Source organism: Bactrocera tryoni, chromosome 5 (genome assembly GCF_016617805.1).
Source record: "Bactrocera tryoni isolate S06 chromosome 5, CSIRO_BtryS06_freeze2, whole genome shotgun sequence".
Taxonomy (NCBI): domain Eukaryota; kingdom Metazoa; phylum Arthropoda; class Insecta; order Diptera; family Tephritidae; genus Bactrocera; species Bactrocera tryoni.
The window spans coordinates 33,962,421-33,982,722 of record NC_052503.1 but is presented as its reverse complement, the minus strand read 5'-3'; the positions used below and the strand labels follow the sequence as shown (position 1 = coordinate 33,982,722).

Below are 20,302 nucleotides of genomic sequence, written 5' to 3'. Positions count from 1 at the left end.
CATGTTTGCGACGCTATAACTCACGAACGACTTAAAAGAAACAATGTTAACGCGTGAAATGAGCTTTCCAAAAAGGTATAGCATGACCCGATGGGACGAATAAAACTAGAACTACGCGCTTTCAGCGACAACTAGCGAAAATACCGCAAGATTTTTTTGAGAACCTAATATATAAAACTAAATAAATAATAATAACACAAAATCTAATTTCTTTCATTCAGGATTTAGTTTTAACTAATGTACAGCGTCAACCAATAGAGATAACATGATTTAGCTTAATATACTTAAGATTTGTTAGTGAAGTGCGTACTTTTCAATTTCAATCTTATTAATTTTTCGCTAAATCGCGGATTTGTAAAAAAATAATAAATTTCAACCCAGACAATCAAAAGTAAATTGTTTATAACGGGTGATATGGTCAACATAATCGGCTTACTGGATGTACTATTCGCAATCCCATCTTGAGACGCAGCATTGATTAGTTTCTACCCAATAGTCCATGTATACATACGTAGTGAAGAAAATATAGCAGCCGTAGCTGAGAGTGTACACGAAGACCATGGAGAGTCGATTTGGCGCCGTTGGCAGCAACGCGGGCTGACGTATGGAACGACTTGGCGCATTTTGCAGCGAAATTATACTTTTAAAGCGTACAAAATACAGCTTGTGCAAGAACTGAAGACGATCGACCTTCCAAAGCGACATCGCTTCGCTCTATGGTCTCTTGAAAAGTTCCAAGAAGACCCGACGTTTTCGAGCCAAATTTCTTTGAGCGATTAGACCATTTATGGCTGAATGGGTATGTAAATAGTCAAAATTTCCACGTTTGGGATGAGGAGCAATCTGAAGAACCGTCAATGGCGACCATTGTCGCATCAAGATAACCGACTATTTGATGCTTGAAATTGAAGCTCATGATCTAGGTAACATTTGGTTTCAATCCCGCTTCAATTCAGGCCTTGGATAAAAACATCACTCGTGTTATTTGCCAGTTACCAGTCGAAATGCTCGAGTCATCGAAAGTTGGACTTCACGTATGGACCATCTGAGTCGTAAAAAATAAATGCGAAAGAATGTTCTTTCTAGTGATAATAAAAATTCCCCATTAAATTTGAATTTTATCCTTTAAAAGAAGTTACAATAATAACAAATCAAGCCTTTTAGATTGCACCATGATATATCTGTGAAGCTAAAAATGCTATAGTCTTCGAGTAAAATCGTTACCCGATTTTGGAAGTGTAGTTCCGAGAAAAAGAAAGTTGTTTGTGCTGAGCCTGATCCAACCGTTACCACACGGGATTGAACAGGGAAACTTTTGCTCATACCTCTACCAATTGTAGATATAAAGGTTTTTGGCCCTAAAATGCAGTTTTAGCCAAATAAAGCGATTTTAGAAAACCCTAGACTAGCCTTATCAATTAGAAATACCGCTAGTGCCAGTTCCGATTTTATTTCTATAAGAAATATTGAGAAACATTAATACAAGTATAATATGCATAACCTTCCTTAATTCGTCGCAAATTATTCCATCATCACGAATATAAACATAATTAGCACCTTCATTTTTAATAATCGTTTGTTGTTAGCATTGCGCTGCAAAGCATTTTCTTAGTAGCTCCGCAATACGAATACTTCATGCCATCAGCTGCTCAGGTCCCCTTCACCGGTGGCCACTGTAGTCTCCGTACATTTCAAGCGATTCTCTTTTACTCACTCCAAACGTTGTTTGTATGCATTTAACCGTTTGTATTTGCATTTGTTAACATCTATATGCGCGTATATGTGTGTTGTTGTTGTTTCGCTGCATAGTTTTCACAACAATTTCTTTGCGAAATTGCATTTCTCTATTTCTGCATTTCGTTCTTTGCATTTTGTGCTTTGCATTTTGCATTTGCTTTGCTTTTGCAGCTTTGCAACGTCGAGTGCTTGGCTGCCACTTCAGTTTATGAGCTTTGGCCAGGACGGACGGACGGCAGACGGGACGCCACACCACGCGCCGGTGTATCAAACGGTGTAGTTACAATATTTTATTGCTTATTCACATCGGTTTTGTGCGCGATTCGTGGATCGGGTCCGTGTTTCCTTTGACCATTCGATCGCACACACACATACACACGCTGAGCGGGAGAGAGACACGAAGCGACGAAGCTGCAGCAGAAGAAGTTGTTGCAGAACGTGTTGTTTCAAGTTGTTAGTGGTATTGTTGTTGTAATACTTATCTTCTCAAATTCGTTAAACGCACACACGCACACACACAGACGCATGCGCGTGTAATTTAATACGTGAACACTGCAAGGGGATAACTACGTGAATACCTGTGGTATAAAAGTGGTTTTGTGTTGGTGTTTTTGTAATTTTATGTGATTGGTTGCTTTAAGGAATATGCGTGCAGAAACACCGACGGCAAATTGTGTCCTGAAGTTTTGAAAATAATAATTTTTATTATGAATTTTTTTTTTTAATTTTTGGTGGAAAATATTTGATATTTATATTATATATGTTGAGAAATATTACTAATGAAACATATTTTATTAAAAATTTACAATTTTTTTTATCACATTCACGATTATTTGCCTGTCATATACATGCAATTTAGTGTTGCTTCCAAAAGTACTTGCCCCATCTTAGTTCTTCGCATTCATTCATAATTATTTATTCATATTGTCCAAATACAATACATATACATATACCTATGTATGTATGTATATAGAAAATATGTACGAACAACTTTCTTTACTTTAAATTGTATGTTCATTGCTCATTTAAGTCTTGTCAAGCAACAATTTACCAGCAACTTGAAGCTGTTTACAGTGTGCACCAGCAACCGCTTTGCGCTGATGACCGTGTATTGCTGCGTTGCAATTTTAATTGAAATTCGATACTTCAGTGCACGTTGCAAGTTTACTAGTCAATGTAGAATAAATAAGAAAAAAACTGGGAAATAAAATAATAAAATTGCAATTCAGATTGAAAAGCCGATAAATGCGAATGCAACATAAGCATATATGTTGGCGCATTATACTCGTAAATCAGCGATATGAATGTTGGTAAACCGCTATGGTAAACACGCACCGCTTACCCCCTGCACACTTGCTGCGCCGATTGCATGCAGACTTTGCTGATGTCGTCTACGACACCGTCGACGCTTTGTCGCTGATCCCAATAGTTCATCCGGTATATATACGAAATATTTCCGGAATTGCAAAGCACGCGATAACAACAAGAAAATGAAATAAGTATTGGTTGAAAAGAACTTTTAATTGAAAATTTATTGATATACCCTTTACGCAAGGTTTGCTAATGAAAATTTCATTGATATAAATGGTTACTTTGAAAAAATATTGAAAATAAAATATTAGTTCTAATTTGGTGCATTTTGACTCGGTGTCAATATCTAAATATTAAGCTTACGGCTAACGCTAAGATTTATTCTAAAAAAAAATTATAAAATAAATGAAATTAAATGAATTGGTTCGTGCTGAAATATGTTCTAACTGATTAAGGTATGATAATGCAAAGTGAGAGTCAAGTAGTCAATAGATGCACACCTTCATACTGCCGTTATTTTTCATGGTTGCGAGGCCTTTTTTTGTAATTGATCTAATTACTCAGAGTGAAACCGAACCGAACAAGGTTGTCAAAAATATAGCTAAATACTACTATGAGCAAGATATAAAAAAACTATCAAAACTACGCAAATACCTTTCGAAGGCTTGACATAATTACAACTCATATGACAGATATACATACTTATATAGTTACTACTTAAACAAAAGGCTTTGTTCATAATTCTAAAATTCTTAATTTATTCGAAATCTATGTCGTACCCCTCAAAGAAATCCGCCTTGGCACCATTAAACTTGTGCCAACGTTTTCTCCAATCCTCGTAACAGTTGCTAAAGTCAATTTTCAAAAAGCCTTCAATGCGCCTAGAGATTTGCGTTTAATGTCTTCAGTTGACTCAAATCGGTTTCCCCGGAGCGGTCGTTTGAGTTTGCTGAATAGCCAGAAGTCACACGGAGCTATATCAGGTTGAAATCTTGGGAAAAACTCATGAAAAATCAATGCAGTAAGCGACGGTGCATTATCGAGTTACAAAAACCAAGAGTTGTCAGCACATAATTCCGGTCTCTTTTTACGAATAGCTTCGAGCAAACGACGCATAACACTGAAATAGTATTCCTTGTTGACAGTTTCGCAGGTCGGAAGAAACTCGTAGTGCACCACACCTCGATAATAAGAAAATTGTCAACATAGTCTCGATTTTTGATCTGCTTTGACGTGGGTTTTTCAGCTTCGGCTCATCCTAGCCACGATATTCGGCCGATTGATCGTCTGTTTCCGGGTCGTAAGCATAAATCTAAGTCTCATCGCCAATAATAATATGTTTCATGTCATCGAGGTAGTCGGAAAGCTTGTTTCACAGACGTTAACGAAACGTTGTTTTTCCAAAAAATTGGTTGATTTTGAAACCAGTCATGCTTTCACTTTTCTTAGTCCCAAATGATCTTTCAAAATGGGTTTCCTTGATCCTTCTGATTTTCCAACGTTGCCAGTAGGATCTCTTCCGATTAGATATCTGACTGATCGTCGATTCTCAAGCACTAATTCCTATATTTTATTGACGTGTTGATAATCAGTTGATGTTGATAGCCGTCCCTTGACTGTCTCGTCAATTCTGCAGATAATATTAGATATTTCTGCCTTATGCTGAAGTCACTAGTAGATTTAGTACTCTATTTTTCGCCTAGTAATCACAAAATGCTTAAAGTTTTAAACGTTAAGTAAGGAATGAAGATGGAATTTAAGATTGGGTTCATCTTAAAAACATATGTATGCCTTCAACTAACATCACAATCACTTGCGAACGGTGCATACTTTCTTTCAATCAAAAAGAAATACTGCTTTAAGCAATAACTAGGTGTTCACAAAAATAGTCCAAACTGAAGTTAAAGCACTTTTTTCTTGTGTTAACGAATTGTGAATGAATTTTCAAAACTCGCTACGTTAGCGCGATTCGAACGCTCGTCAGCTAAAAGCGAGCTTTTAATTCATACCTCGAATATTTATATGTAAGAACTGTAAAGACTTGCCAATACACGCCTTTTTGATTGTTAAATAGCTTTCTTTATGAGTTATTAACAACAAAACATTCTTTAAAACAAGTTACATACCTCCTCTTTCCATATGTAAAGGTGTTTGTCGGCTCAAGTTTGCTATGTTTACAAAACACGTCGTTGTTGTCAATGCCCGATTGCCATACACATCGCCGATTAGTGAACGCGCGAAGTTCAAGCGAAGAAAGTGCGCGCTCTGTGTGTTGTTGAGTCCTCAGTGCGGAGCGGTGAATGTGATCGAGTGAAATTTATACAGATTTACCGTTAAGCACAATAATTATGCCGAGAAGTGCAAGCTTACATTGTTTCGCAAATTATGCAATTTATTGCATTGATTTATGATTGATTATACAGTTTTGTCGTTGCGATTAATATTAAAACGTAGGCGAATTCGCATTACCAAACGAGTGATTTGTGTCGGTCTTTACTGTATCAATAATTTGATGACACGCATGTGCTGTCTGTTCTTACAAATATATAATATGTGCACATTTATACATACTGTGAGCCTAATGATTATAGCGCGTGTGAAATTGCATTTGATTTGAATCGAATTTGTTACAATTTGTGCGCATTTGGTTTATAATTTCCAATTTCAATTAATTCACTTCAACTCATAATAAGCAATTATTCAGCTGTGGAACGATTTGAATTCATATGAAATCATGTCATACAACGTGCCGCTACCAAAGGTGACATTACAACCGACCAAAACAGCAGGTAGTTTTATGGTAAGTGGAAGACTCTTCCTTATACGCCTTTATATTGATTATAAATGGGCAATAATTATTGCTTACTGATGATTTGCTGATTTTAAATATGCGGAATGAATATAACGTCACCTAAAATGCAAACTAACGTAACATCACTTTTCATAAGTTTAAAGGCGAAGGAAAAATGATATAATAGAAACCACTCATATTGAAACAAAAAGTTTTGGTTATAAAATCGTTATATATTGGTTATTTGCTGGTTATATCTGACAGCGGAAGTTGAAAATTTTTTGATAATCGTAAGCAATAAAAAACTCAATTTGAATTTTAGGTGACGATATAAACTTTTAGCACTTAAAAACCGTCATTGTTCTCCTCAGGGTTGCAAATGTGGTATTGAAAAGGCAATTTCAATTTTAAACGCATAAACATTAATTAAATAAAATTTTCTTATTTCTAATCCTAAATCCTGGTATAAAAATAAAAAACCAAAATTTGTTTCATAAATACCAGATGGACATATAAAAAGTGTTTATCTCAAGTTTACAATTCTCATGAGTTCTAGCGCTGGATCTATGGAACTCCAGTGAGCTTAACAAGCACTTGCCAATAATAAGATTTTTGTTTTTAATTATGGAGAGCTCAAAACGCTTCGTTCATCTATGAGGTGATGTACTTTAAACAGTTTTTTGATATCACAAAGGACAAATATTTGTCTAAGTGGCAGCAATCTTACAACCTGCGACTTGACCTAACCTAAAATATGTTTTTACTATAGCAATTTTTGTCTTATTTACATTTAACTACTCTTAAATATAGGTTTTCAGTTAAAAAATATAAATTTTCAATTTTTATCCCGTAACACTCAAAACATTTATACGGATGGCTCGAAACTGGAGGATAGAGTTGGTGCGGGGTTATACTGTCCAGAAAGAAGTCAGCCTATTAGGCTGCCGGACCACAGCCAAGTAGCAGTCGAGGCAGTAACATCGTATCGTATCGGCTAACGCCCGAAAACGTCATAAATGAACTACTTGGATGCAAAACTGCAAAAGTCTCGATAGGAGAGTCTGTAAGAATATGATCGGAATACCAACTGGTCACTGTGGGGTGACGATACACGCCCGCATAATGGGGCTGACAGATCTCGGTGGAATACTACTGCGGTCTACCTTCTCCAGTTTCGCTCCTTCCCAACAGGTTTGAAAGCATTCTGAACGCTTCCCTCACCCATGTTAGCGACAAGTCGTCGTAACATTTTAAAATTTTGACACCGCTAAGCCATCATGCACTATCAAAAGATGGCATGGGTGCGTTAGGTCCGGCGTCCATTCTAGAGAATGCTTCATTTCCACTATTTTCCACCGGTCATTGGCTGCCGCCGCTCCTTTGGACGTTGTCGGCTTATCCGTGTGCTTGACATCTCGATTTTCGTCTATGTCCTTGCAATTCCTCTTTTTCGAGGCCGTCTTCATTTCGCTTTTCGTCGAATGCTGCCTCTTTGCAGCGATATGCTTCTCAATGCGGTTATCTGTACGCTCGATACAAGGCATTGAACCAGTTTCGAGTGGCGAAGTGAGCCCGGTCGTTTTTTACCTCCTCTCTAGCCCAAACCAGCTGTTTCACCTCCTCTTCCTTCAGGCTAGACTTGCGCTCGAAACGGTTGCATATTCCGACCGCCGCCGTGACGTTAAGTTTTCTTATCCCGATAAGCGTACAAAAAGTTTGTTTGAGATTGTCAATATTAAGGAATTTAACTGATCTTGTGTTTGAGGAGTGAATTGAACAGCTCTTGTATAAAGAAAGCTTAAACAATATTCCACAAAACAAAATGTGAAAAGTACAACCTACATGAGGTCTCTTACTTATAATACACAGTCAAACAGTTGAAGGTGATCCATCATTGTAATACATGCAGGCAGATAAACATATACAATTATATATGTACGTAAAGGATTGGAAGTAAAAATGTTTCATTCATTAAAAATATTTATTTATCATTCATTACTAATTCATTTCAATGGTAATTCCGCGAATTACAATTAAAGTGTGCAGTAACCGATTGGTAAGAAAAAACCTGCCAACCTGAATATGAGCAGAACAAATTTCTCAAACCCTATGTAAGTGTCTCTTAAAATAACCAACGGTTTTGGCCACACGTGCTATTTTAACGGCATTGTTCGCGTTGACAAAACACTATACATAAAATACATACTTATATGTACACATATTATATATATTGGTATTGATATATACATAAATAATTCTCCTACCAATTATTCGTAACAAAATTTTGAACGCTTTGTTTTTCAACACAAAAGGCCAATTTCGGTGTGACAACTTTCAAAAACTGTTTAACTACGAATTGGCAACGCACAGTGGCTGCTGAACTATCGAACTATCAATTATGTAGCAATAATTAATTACGCACCCTGTCATGTTATTACTTTTTATGAACATGTTTTGCTGTTTACTGTTTTGTCTTGTAAGATTTTTGTCACAAATGGAATTCAGAAGCAAAAACATGTCGCCTAAAAAATAGAACATGAAACGAAAATACTTTTGTAGATTTGTATGTATGTAACTAGTATTGTATAAACAGCATTTATTGTCGCATTGTGAATGCTGGCGGTGCTTTATCAAATATTTTTATCTATTTTGACAACATTGCTTTTCATTCTTTTTCCTTTCTTTATTGAAAATTAAACATGCATTTAAAACTTGTTTGGCGACTGCTCTTATTTTCAACAAGTTATGATAAATGGTATGTAAATATGCTAAATGATTTCATAGATGCGATCTACACTGAAATGTGCTGTCGCTTTGCTGTTGGACTTATGAAAATAGTATATTTATGAAAAGGGTATATTAAGTGTTTGGAACACCCAAAAGGAAACTTCAAAGACCATTTAAAGTGCACATATACTATATAAATATGTATATAAATGATTAGCGCGATTAAGCCATGTCTATCTGTCTGCCCGTTGGTCTATATATAAATGAACTTGTCTCTCAGTTTTTGAGATATCGATCTGGAACTTTCTCACTAAAGAGCTAGAAATTCTTGTATAAAAACTTTTTCATTAGAGGAAATATCCAAGGTGCATTCTCCGAAGAAATTGTTCAGATCGAGTCGCTATAGCATATAGCTGCTATACAACAAGACCGATCAAAGTTCTTGTAAGGAATCTTTTGTAGTGTTTTCGAAGGGAGTTATAGCATCAGTGCAACCGAAGTTGACAAAAAAGTACTCGGAAATTATAATTAAATTCCTAGATAAATGATATGGTCAGAGAGCTCGACATCTCTCGCGAGTCCATTCGAATGATTTTCGTGGATATTTTGTGTATAAAACACGTTCTTGCTCGACTCGTCCAGATAAAGCTGAATTTTTTTCAAAAAGTGGACCGTAATCGGGTCTCTTTGGCCGTATTATAGCGTGAGAACATCCGTCGAAAACTGTCGGAATTGTGGAAGACTAATTTAAAGCCAAAAATACAATGAAAACCATCGATCAACCACCGTATTCAATAGATATGATCTGATTTTTTCTTGTTCCCCAACCTGGAATTACCGCTCCGTTAAACCCATTTTTAGTCGTTCGAAGAGATAAAACAAAATTCGCTGAACGAGCTGAAGGTCATCCAAAAAGTGCTTATGAAAAGAGTTTCGAAGACTGGAAAAATCGTTGGCATAAGTGTATTACATCTGGTGAGGATTGCGTTGAAGGCGATAAAATAAATATTGACGATTAATTAAATTTTTTGCGTGAACTGCGATGACAAAGAGTGTTTCTTATACTTACTTTTTGATATGAGTTGACAGCTCTTGGGCATAATTACTTAGGTACAACTCTTTGCAGAAAGGTTGTCACGAGTCTAATTTTAGGCGAATGTCATTTTTACTCCAAAAATGATCGTTAAGACTTAAATGTGTGTTGATCTTATAATAACGTAGATTTCGAGCATCGGTAGTTCCTGATTAGAATGATCCCTCTGGAAATCATTTGCCAATTTATTTTAATTTTTGTTTTACTTAAATGTAACGATAAATTATTTTCAAAGCCATACTGGAAAGAAATAACTCTGAAGGTGTTTGTGGCTGAATAATAAATGAGATCTGAGGCAGGTTTTGAGAAGGTAAGGTTATATTGATCGACTGTCTTGCCATTATAGACCTACTGATCCTTATTAATGATCGAGGTTCAGTTTAATTTGAACTGAAGTATTCGTCATACATCAGGTAAACGCATTTGGCGATCCTAAATAGCAACCAAAAACAGTCCTGCTGTCCTTCCGAGGCCGCATGTGCAAAAAGTATGCTTGTTTTTCTTTGGTACTGAGAAAACTTCTAGACACTCTCTTTTCCATTGAACAGCTTCCGTTAGATTGAGGTTTAAACGTTGGTCGGCAAACCAGGCAACTTGGATGTCATTGATATAGACATCTAAAAAAATGTATAACCTCAAAGCACTTTGTAGTTTTACGAGTTTTACTGGTATCATAAAATACCAGTGTTCTAACCAGTTCGAACCAAATTGGATCATACGACCTCTTTGTCGCAAGGATCGTAAGTATTACCTAAGCTAACCTAAAAAGGACATTCAAAACTCTCCAACTTTCTTATTAGATATACTTTTATGCAATCGAAATTTGAAACACATGTTAAAATTTTCAAGTTGAGAGCTCAGAAAATGGAAATACTATTCCCGAGAGAGTAACCCATTTAAGTCCGAAATGTTAATAGATTTTTTTCGACAGCACTTTTTTGAATTTCCAAAAAACAGATTTTTTCAATTTAACATAACGCGATTTCTCGCAGTGCCTCCAGTGGCAAACGTTGGTGTATTACGAACACTTACGAAATCACCTTTTACATGTCAACAAATGCGAACTTACATCACATCAATAAATTGATATGAAACAGATATGAACGCGCAACACATTTTCGGGAGTGTTGAATGGAATCGAGGCTACCGCAATTTGTGCGACAGCAAAGTAGCGTTTAGCATCAACGCTTTGACGAGCTTGCGATGTTGGTGCTTTTGTTTTCTTTGTGGCGGTGGCTTATCGGGGAATGTACGCTTGTAATTGATGCCTAAACGCAAATGGGTGTGTATCTATCAGGTATGAACATGCAATTAACAACCAAAGCAAACTACAAAAACAAAAAGCTACGACTAATGCTATAGTAGTGTGACATCTGGTTGCCAGTGGGTGTGGCCGCGTGCCTGCCGCTTTGTGTTTTAACTTTCATTAGTGCGATTAAGCGGCGCAACCATTTCAAACTTGACTTTCGTTTCATTTAGCTACCGTGTGGCGATACGAGTTTCATTCACCATTGCCATTTAATTTCATGCGTTCAGCAGTAAATATGTATACATACACATTTGTTGGTTTGGCTGTCAATTGCCACTGGACAATCACATTTTGAGTTTAGCCACAATTAATTTGGCTTTAAATAACTTTAATTTGCTGCTGAGGCAGCGGCTGGTTTGCATCACTTTACTGATAAGAATCACGCGTTGGAGATTAATTTGGTGCGCGCTTTTGAATTTAATAAATTTTCTTTGATAATACAATCGGAAGCCGTTATTTTTAGTGTGTATGGGTAACATTTTATTCGCTTCATGAGCCCAATGGATTTTCGTAATGAAAACTATTCGACGTGCATATTTGACAATAATACTATGATAAAACGGGTCTATAACCATATTCGTGAGATGTTTTCAAAATTTGAACCTTTATATTAAAAAACATAAAAATCGTCTTTTAATTTTATCACTTTTGAATATTACCGACTTTTTTTAAACGTTTCAAAATGGCCGCTGGAATGACTGTTAAATATTTTACCAGCTCTTTCATTGCGTAATGGTTCTGGTGCCTCATCTTCAATCTTTTGTGGCCTCCCAGGACCTACTTCGTCCACCAATACAAAATCAGCACTGTTCAGTTGTCACACCTACTTTTGCCACAGAACTTTGATATTGCTATAGTGACTCAATCTAAACAACTTTGCTTTGGTAAATAATTGTTTTGTCAAATTTCATGAAAATATTTCTTAAAATGCCATATTTTTCTATACAAGTCCTTGATTGTTTGTATGCCAAATTTTGTGAAGTATCTTGCAAAATACGATGGTACGATATCGGCGGTTTCATGGATAGAAAAGGACGTGTGCAAAATTTCAAATCGATATTCGGATCAAAAACTGAGGGAGTAAATATGCCTAAATTGACTCAGCTCGTCACACTGATAACACTGGTCTACGACGGACAACATTGTTATCATAGCAAAAAGAAAATTCGAGAACACTCTCTGCGTTATCATACAAAGGGGACTAGGCCTAGCCAAGGTAGGATGCAGAGGGGTTGGACTGAACATCAACCTCTCGAAGACGGCCATCGTCCCGCTTGTGAGACCATAGAGATAGAGATGACTAATATGGTCAAATACCTTGGTCTCACGCTGGATTCCACTCTGTGGTTGAAGCAGCATGTTGACCTGACTATGGCTGGTAGATCCTGAGGCTGCAAGCCAAGGATTTTTAGGTGGTTGTATACCATGTATACCGATTATCACTTATGGACGGTGGTTTGGGCCTCGAAAGCATCGCAGACTTCGGTTGGATTTCAACTATCGATGCTGCAACGATGCGCCTGCATCTGCGAGGCGGGTGTCATGCGCATATGTTCGGCGGCGGCACTTGAAGTCATGGTGGATCTCACACCGCTTCACTTAGTAATTGGTTAGGTTTCCAAACACACTGTTCCAAATGACAGCAGAACGGTTTTGCAGAGGTAAGGTAATCCCTTCGCAGCACATGAAAGACTTAAGTGACGAAATACCACTGGCTCTTCTCCCAAGGAACAGGATTACCAAAAGCTTAAACCCCACTAAGAAGTTCAAAGTTACCATCATCAGTAAGGCTAAAGGGAACCGTTATGCTCTCGAGTTACTGCTTAGGGATAGTACAAGGACTATGCAGAAAACTCTCCATACCTATGGCAAGTTTTCTGAGCATATTTCAAGCAGAGAAACAGACAAATCACTATTCATGCAGGAGTGTATAGAACGACTGAACAGTATATGAGATCGTAACCAAATGTACCTTATTTGGTTGCCCGATCACAAAGGTATAGCGGGGAATGAACTGGCTGATGAGCTCGCCCGCTCCGCACCATCCAGCAACATAGCAAGACCCGATCCTTTCATTGTGGTTGGTCCCTATACTATAAATGAGCTGCATTTCGGCCGCAAGGATGAAGGAGTGGGTACGGAGGGGTATTGGCAACAACTCTAAGATTAACTCAGGCTACTTATCGCTTTCTACACCGGCCATTGTGGGCTCAAAAAGCAATTATATAACATGGGCCTAGTCGGTTCTGCGACATAGAGCCTGAAATTCCAGAACACTGAACAGCAGTCGGTAGGCCCTAGATAAGTCGTTGTGATTTAGGAGAGGGACCTTAGGTCGCGGTGCAATCCACAGTAGCACTAGCAGTACTCTGCCATCAAATTTTGTTACTAAAATGCCGATTTTAATAGAGATATGTAATTGTTTTAGACTATAGACATTGTAAGAGTCTAATTTCCAGCAGAGTTTTCTATTTATCATATTTATTAAAAGTAATAATGGCTTTGGAAGCAGACATGTTGAATACCAATTTCAGACGTTTTTCTGACACGTTGATGATCTGTAATTTGCTCGATGTTTTTCTCATGCGGCCATTGCTTATTACGCTGATCACAATTACGACGAGATTCATTCATTGCGCGAACGACGAATGGGAAAAGCTTTACATTACAAGTTTTTACAGTCTTAGAGATACATGCATAGTACATATACACGTATGTATATGCACATATATTTGGATGAAAGTATATGGACATGATGTGACTTAGGTGAACGTGACGTATGATGCTAAACGCATTGGTAATTGCTGATTCCTGAGTTAAATAGTGACAATTGAACAACAAATGTGGCGATTGATTCGCGCCATAAATGGCGCTAAAAAACTGGTGAGTTGAGATGAAAAAAGAGGAAGCCATTGGCAACAACACGGCACAAACATTACGCATTTGTCTTGTTGACTGTGGCCACTAAAGAAGGTGTGAAGAGATGCCTTTTTTAGGGCCACGGACGTAAAATGACTGACGACAAACAGCGCAACAACAGCAAAGCACAATGATCTGTTGTTGCTGCTTCCCCAACTGATGACAACAACGCTTGGAGTCAAAGCAAGAGGTAAACGAAAACTACCATAAGTAACCGACACAAACAGATATATTACTCATACAGCTAAATGGCGTCAACGCAACCGTGTGGCGGCGTTGAATGAACAAAAAGTGAAAATCGCATTTCAATTGCAACGGTGCGCGCTTGGCGTTGTATACAAAGCGCGCAATGCCGTTTCGGTCGAACATACGATCCAACGATCATGCGATCGATCGACCGCCGTCTTGTCGTTTTGGCGTCGATTGGCGCGATCGCGCGCAAGTGCAGTGAACGGCAGAAGTGCAGCGATTTGCAGTCCGCGCATGTCGCTGCAATTAAAAAACGCCTTACTCGGTGCCACATCTAGATTCGGCAACGAAACCGACGACGACAACGACAACAAAAGTGCGGCAATGCGACTAAGCGCGGCGCGCAGGTGCACAGGTGCAGATTATTACGCATGCAATGCGGCAGTCCACCGTAGAAGTGCATATGCATAGCAGCTTGGAACGTGTACTACTCATCTGCGCTTCTGCTTTTTCTTTTGCTCAATGGACGGACGGACGTACGACCAAATGACGCACCACTTGCTGGCGTAAATACGCATGCGCAACTAACAAATATGCATACGCGCGAATGATGGAAAAATACAACAAATTTGAAAAAAGGAAATAAACGCGTAAAAGTGCATACAAATATTGCATGTAGATTTTCAGATATCGGAGTCATAAATGCATGCAGTTATGCACCTGCAACTGCGCAAGTAAAACGCGCCTCACCTCTGTCTCCGCTCCACTCATTTCGACATACGTATATGCTATGGCGCGCTTATGTTTTTGGTGTCTACTAAAAATCTTTTGTCCGCTAAGTACGTGCAAATGTGCTGGCCAGCTATTTAAGCATTGTCTATTAACTGCAACAACAACAACAAGCGCCCGGCGGCCAATGACCAACAACGCTAATACGCGTACATAAGCGGCGATCTGACGTTCGTCTACGTCGAACGCGCGATCATTCTCTAAATCCTTGTCAAGCGTCGAGTGTTTTTGACTACTCGAAATTCATGCGCATGGCTACTGCCATTCTTGGGCAACCATTAAAAACAATAACATGCCAAAGTACAATGCGCATTAAGGCCAATAAATAATACAAATGACAGCAATCAAATGCGCAATGATCGCCAACGGTCAGCGTTGCTTAGACATTTGTCGATGTAATGTGTATGTGTGCGCGTCAAGTGTGTCACTGCAATCCATCAATTTGAGTTCTTTCGTCAATTCTATTCTTTTTTATTGTTTTTCGGTCCGCTTTTTTGGTATTATCATGCATGGTACAACAACAGCAACTTCAGCCATGCACCGGAAGTTGCCATTTGAATTGAATAGCGTTATTAATTATCGAATTGTTGTTGGGTCAGCTGCTTTATGCTGCCGCTGTACTCTGTGGAAAGCGAAAACGTGTCTTTGATTATGGCGAGATACATAATTTGGATGTTTGGGAAAGGCTTTTCATGATATAGTGAAGAAAATAAAAAGCTCTGTGTGACTGCTGGCTGTTCAACAAACTCAAATGACCGCTATATGGAAAATGTTTTGAGTCATTTGAAGCCATTAAACGTGAATCGCTGTGCGCTTTGAAGGCTATAACGGAATTTTACTTTAACAACTGTTTCAAGAATTGAAAAAAAAAAACGTGACTTGTAGAATTTGGTCTTTGTTCGTCGTGAGAGGACTTTACTTCTCAATTGTCCACTCAGTCCGAAGTAACACCTGTTGGTAATAGATATTTTGCGTTGGATTTCGAAGATGATACGAAATTATCTACGACTTCGAAGTTATGACTGTCAACAGTGACATGGAAGCGAAGTCGCGAGTTTATTTGATGACAGATAGAGATATTTCGTCTTCACTCGTTCACAACCAGACCCACTTCCTTTGCTTCCGTATCCTAAAACACTGGAGACTTGTCTTCCGTCTATCACAACATGATCGATCTAGTTGAAGGCTTTACGATCCGGAGGCAGCCAGGTAGCTTATTGAATATTCCTTTGCTGGAATTTAGGACTACAGTACTACCATATATCGGGCCATTTGAGGAGACTGAACTTACCGACCGTTGTGCCAAAGATAAAGTCGCCAAGCACGATTTTTACATCATAGAAATCATCTTTGGTCACATCGTCTCAAATACAGCGCACAGCCCTGGGGAGAGAAAAATATTTTTCGGCTACCCAGAGGATACTTGGTCTAAGACCGGAGGTGGTGAGTTGCTTGAGCCATATGTAAAAGAATCGCTTCGGGCCACTCCCAAATGATTGACGCTCAGAGAGCTTTCCTTACTTGAGAGAACTTCAAGACATGACTAAATCCTCCACTTCTACACATGACTCCATCTTCCATGTATGAATAATTTTTACGGAATATAAGGTCAAAATAGGTATGAAATAAAAATCCGGTATTCCAAAATGCTTCTTTCAATTTTAGATCTAAACATATTTATATAGATATTATATATAGTATATACTTACATATGCAATGCAAAATGTGCATTCACAGAAAGCATATTGATGACTCATTACAGTAGTTAATTAGTAATTCACTAACGTTTTGTCAATTACATTGCAGTAGCGAAATTAAAACCACAAAGAAATGCCGAAATGACTTTAACAACAGTACTGTAATTCATAATTAGACGAATAAACAGGGTTCACTACTTGTGGAAAATAATATTTCTAAAATTATTTACTCTTTATTAATATGAAAACAAAACTAATAGCTGTCTTCGATTCCTGGGCAGAAAATTTACATGTCAAAAAATAGAAAACGAAACTAGGGAGTTACTAAAGCAACTTTTCGATTCGGAGAGAAGAGTTTCAGCACCAAAAAAAGAAGTGCAGGGTTGCACTGAAAGCGCGTTCGTCTGATTGAACAGCAGCTGCGGTTGTTTGCTTGAAAAGGGAGGACAAGCGATCGCATTCAGGCCATCATTAGCCCATTTCGCTCCAGATGCTACCGAAATTAGACCTTATCCAGCAACTGAGTGGATTTGGTAAATACAGCCGCTGAAGCTTGTTCGTTTCGCTACTCTCTAAGTTTTAGCGAATCGAAGGCAGCTTATGTAAGCTGAGCTTAACATTTTGCGCATTGTTACTATTATTAAATATATTAGGCTGTCAAATATCGCCCTTCCGCTTTTTTGCTCTTTATTCAATGCTTTATAAAAAGTATTACTGTGATCGGATTAGTTCAAATACGCGCCGTTTCGTTCGATAATCTGTTTCCATCTAGACGGCAACTTCATAATATCACCCTCGTAGAAGCCCCCTCCTTATTTGCGAAGAACTCGGGCAGCCACTTTTCACAAGCTTCTTTTGAGTTCAACTTTACACCAACAAGGGCGTTCGCCTTGGACAGGACAGGTGGTAATCGTTTGGCGCTACGTCCGGGCCATATGGTGGATGCGATAAAACCTCCCATCCGAGCTCCCGTAGCTTCTGACAAGTCATCAACGAAGTGTGTGGTTTGGCGTTGTCCTGGTGGATGACTACACCCTTCTTGTTGGCCAATTTTGAACGCTTCTGGTCGATCGCCTGTTTTAAGAGGTCCAGTTGTTCGCAGCAAATGGTAGAATTAAGCGTGTGGCCATATGGGAGCAGCTCTTAGTGGATGATTCCTTTCCAATCCCACCAAACACACAGCAAAACCTTCCTGGCCGTCAATCCCGGCCTGGCCACTGTGTGGGACGATTCACCGTACTTCGACCATGACCGTTTTCGCTTGATATTGTCGTATGTGTTCCTTTTTTCGTCGCCAGTCACCATCCGCTTCAAAAATGGGTCGAGTTCGATACGCTTCCGCAGCATATCGCATTCGGTCCAGAAGGTTTTTTTGCGTCAAATCATGCGGCCCACAACATCTAGCTTTTTTATGTATACAGCCTTCTGCAGATGATTTAAAATGGTTTGGTGTCTAACTCCCATCTTCTGGGCGATGTCACGAGATGCCAAACGCGAATTTCGGCGTTAGTGAACTCCATGTTTACAAGTCTATAACTGTTGAACGCAATATCTAAACTAATCATGCATAGCGTCGTTTTGTAGGTTATGTCAAGACCTTTCAAAGATGTATGTGCCAGATACGAGCTCTGTAGAATATAAATTCAAAAGACAAAAAGACGGAACGGAGATATTTGACAACCTAATTATTGTAGAAATATTAATACAAACATTTAACTCGACAACCCTTTCTCAGACGTCGATGAATTCTACCCGCCTGTTTTGTGCATTACCTTATATGCGTACCTATGTACATATGTACATATGACCTAATGTACTTATTTGGCGCAAGAACATCAATACGCAAATATACACACGCATATTCTATGTATGTAAATAAAGGTTCATATATATCTGTGTTGGTATATACATTTATTTATACGAGTATGTATACCTTTATATGCGGTGCGAAGCGCATTGTTTATAGCTGTTGCTGTTGTTACTGTCAATTTGCTGTAACATTAAAGACCATGTCATGCGCCAAAGTGACCATTTGACTGACGTTTGGCGACACCAAGTCATGATGATCGTGTGCGACACCGGCCATACAGCCATACTGACCAAGCGCCGTGCCGCGGCGTCGGCCAACTTCAGCAAGGCTACCCACAGTCTTTACTGTCAGTTAGATTGACGCTGATTGTGGCGCTGTAATTGTTGGTGATATTGGTGAAAGGAATGCAATTTGTACGCGTGCGCGCATTTAACACAAGCTCTCATATTCATATACATTTAAATGCTCATTTGCGTATATATGTCCATACATATGAACATTTGTAAATTTTTAAATTTATTTTATCGCATGAAGGCTGCGCAACAAATGTTTTCGCTGCTACTGTTGTTGTTATGAGAACCACCACAGCTTGCTCTTGTGGCTGTTGTTGTTGGCATGCAATTCGTCGGTACGTGATCGGCCGCTTAAGGCGCAGATTTGTGTTGAAAACACATGTAGTCAGCTGCTAATGCCGCTGCTGTGACCAGCTCATAAACCTCGTAGCGCAGCTTGTTGTTGTTGTTTTTATTATTGCCACTGCGAATTAGAATTTCATTAACGTCGCCGGTTTCACATTTATTTATTTATTGCCAAATAAAATATATAAATGAGTGATAGAATATGAATGGTAGAAAAAAAGTATTAATGAAACAATGCCAAATAGATGACACGCCACAAAAATCATGAATGAAAAAACTGTAAATTATGAATTGCGAATGAATATGCATATGTATATGATGTTGTTGCTGCCTTTGGCGAATGCGTGATTTTTTTTATTTTTATGTGTATTTTGAATATTTGTGTACAATTAGTCACGTTATTCGCGGTGTCGGCTTATAATTTATTTTATTGAGGCAAAATTTTAAAATACTAATTTTTATGCAAATACTGTACCAAAATTGTAATAATTTATTATGAAAATCACAGTTAGATCACCGACTAAACTGAGACGGTAGAAAGACGGTGATCCGATTATTCTTCTTTTCTTTTTGCGGCACTATAACCGTGTAATGTTCTTTTGTCTTATTTAATTATATAGCATTTAAATATTATTCCAAATTCTCCAGTTGATCCGAGTAACGCTTTGAAAATACGGTCTCGAAAAGCTGCGCACTCCAAGTCAGCTTTATTGTCACTTAAAACTTTAAATGCGGTTTTCTCGATTTTTGTAATATATGTATGTATATATCATCCATTTCGATATTCCCTACTTTTTAAAGAAAAAACACAGAAACTTCAAATTTAATGGGGAGTCTTTACTATAATTCGAAAGAATATTCTTTGGCATATATTCTATATGAAGTTATCTCTTTCAAATATTGGTCGGGGACGAACAGATGGTCCATCTGTCGAATCCAATTTTCGATGACTCGTTCGAACATTTCGACTGGTAACTGGCGAATGACACAGGTGATGTTTTGCTCCAAGGCCTGATTCGTAGCGGAGTTGTTCGCATATCGTTACAGGAAAAAGTTTAACGGTGTAATATCACATGATTTTGGTGGCTAGCTAGCTCACCTACCTATTCTCTCAATAAATCCATTGGTTGTTGCGATGTGTCTGAAGGTTGAAATCAAATGTCGTCAGCTTCTATTTCAGACATCAAACAGTCGGTAATCATGTTGCGATAACGGTCGGATTTGACGGTTAGGATCTCACCAGCATCATTTTTGAAAAAATATGAACCGATGATTCCACCGGTCTACAAGCC

At 38.3% G+C, this 20,302-nt stretch overlaps 1 protein-coding gene and 1 long non-coding RNA gene across 2 annotated transcripts in view; one reads left to right on the top strand and one right to left on the bottom strand.

Annotated features, from left to right (window-relative positions):
• Window positions 1–2,351: 2,351 nt before the first annotated feature.
• LOC120778509 lies at window positions 2,352–5,502 on the bottom strand. Its single transcript, XR_005705569.1, has 2 exons — window positions 5,175–5,502; window positions 2,352–2,415 (listed from the first exon to the last, which is right to left on the bottom strand). It is a non-coding gene; the product is annotated as an uncharacterized LOC120778509 (long non-coding RNA).
• Window positions 5,503–5,730: 228 nt separating this feature from the next.
• The window catches only part of LOC120778502 (homeobox protein araucan), a 163,945-nt gene continuing 149,373 nt past the window's right edge, over window positions 5,731–20,302 (top strand). Inside the window, exon 1 of the mRNA XM_040110330.1 lies at window positions 5,731–5,848. Coding sequence (XP_039966264.1) covers window positions 5,783–5,848 — 66 coding nt within the window. The 5' untranslated portion in view covers window positions 5,731–5,782. The remainder of the gene's footprint in view (window positions 5,849–20,302) is intronic.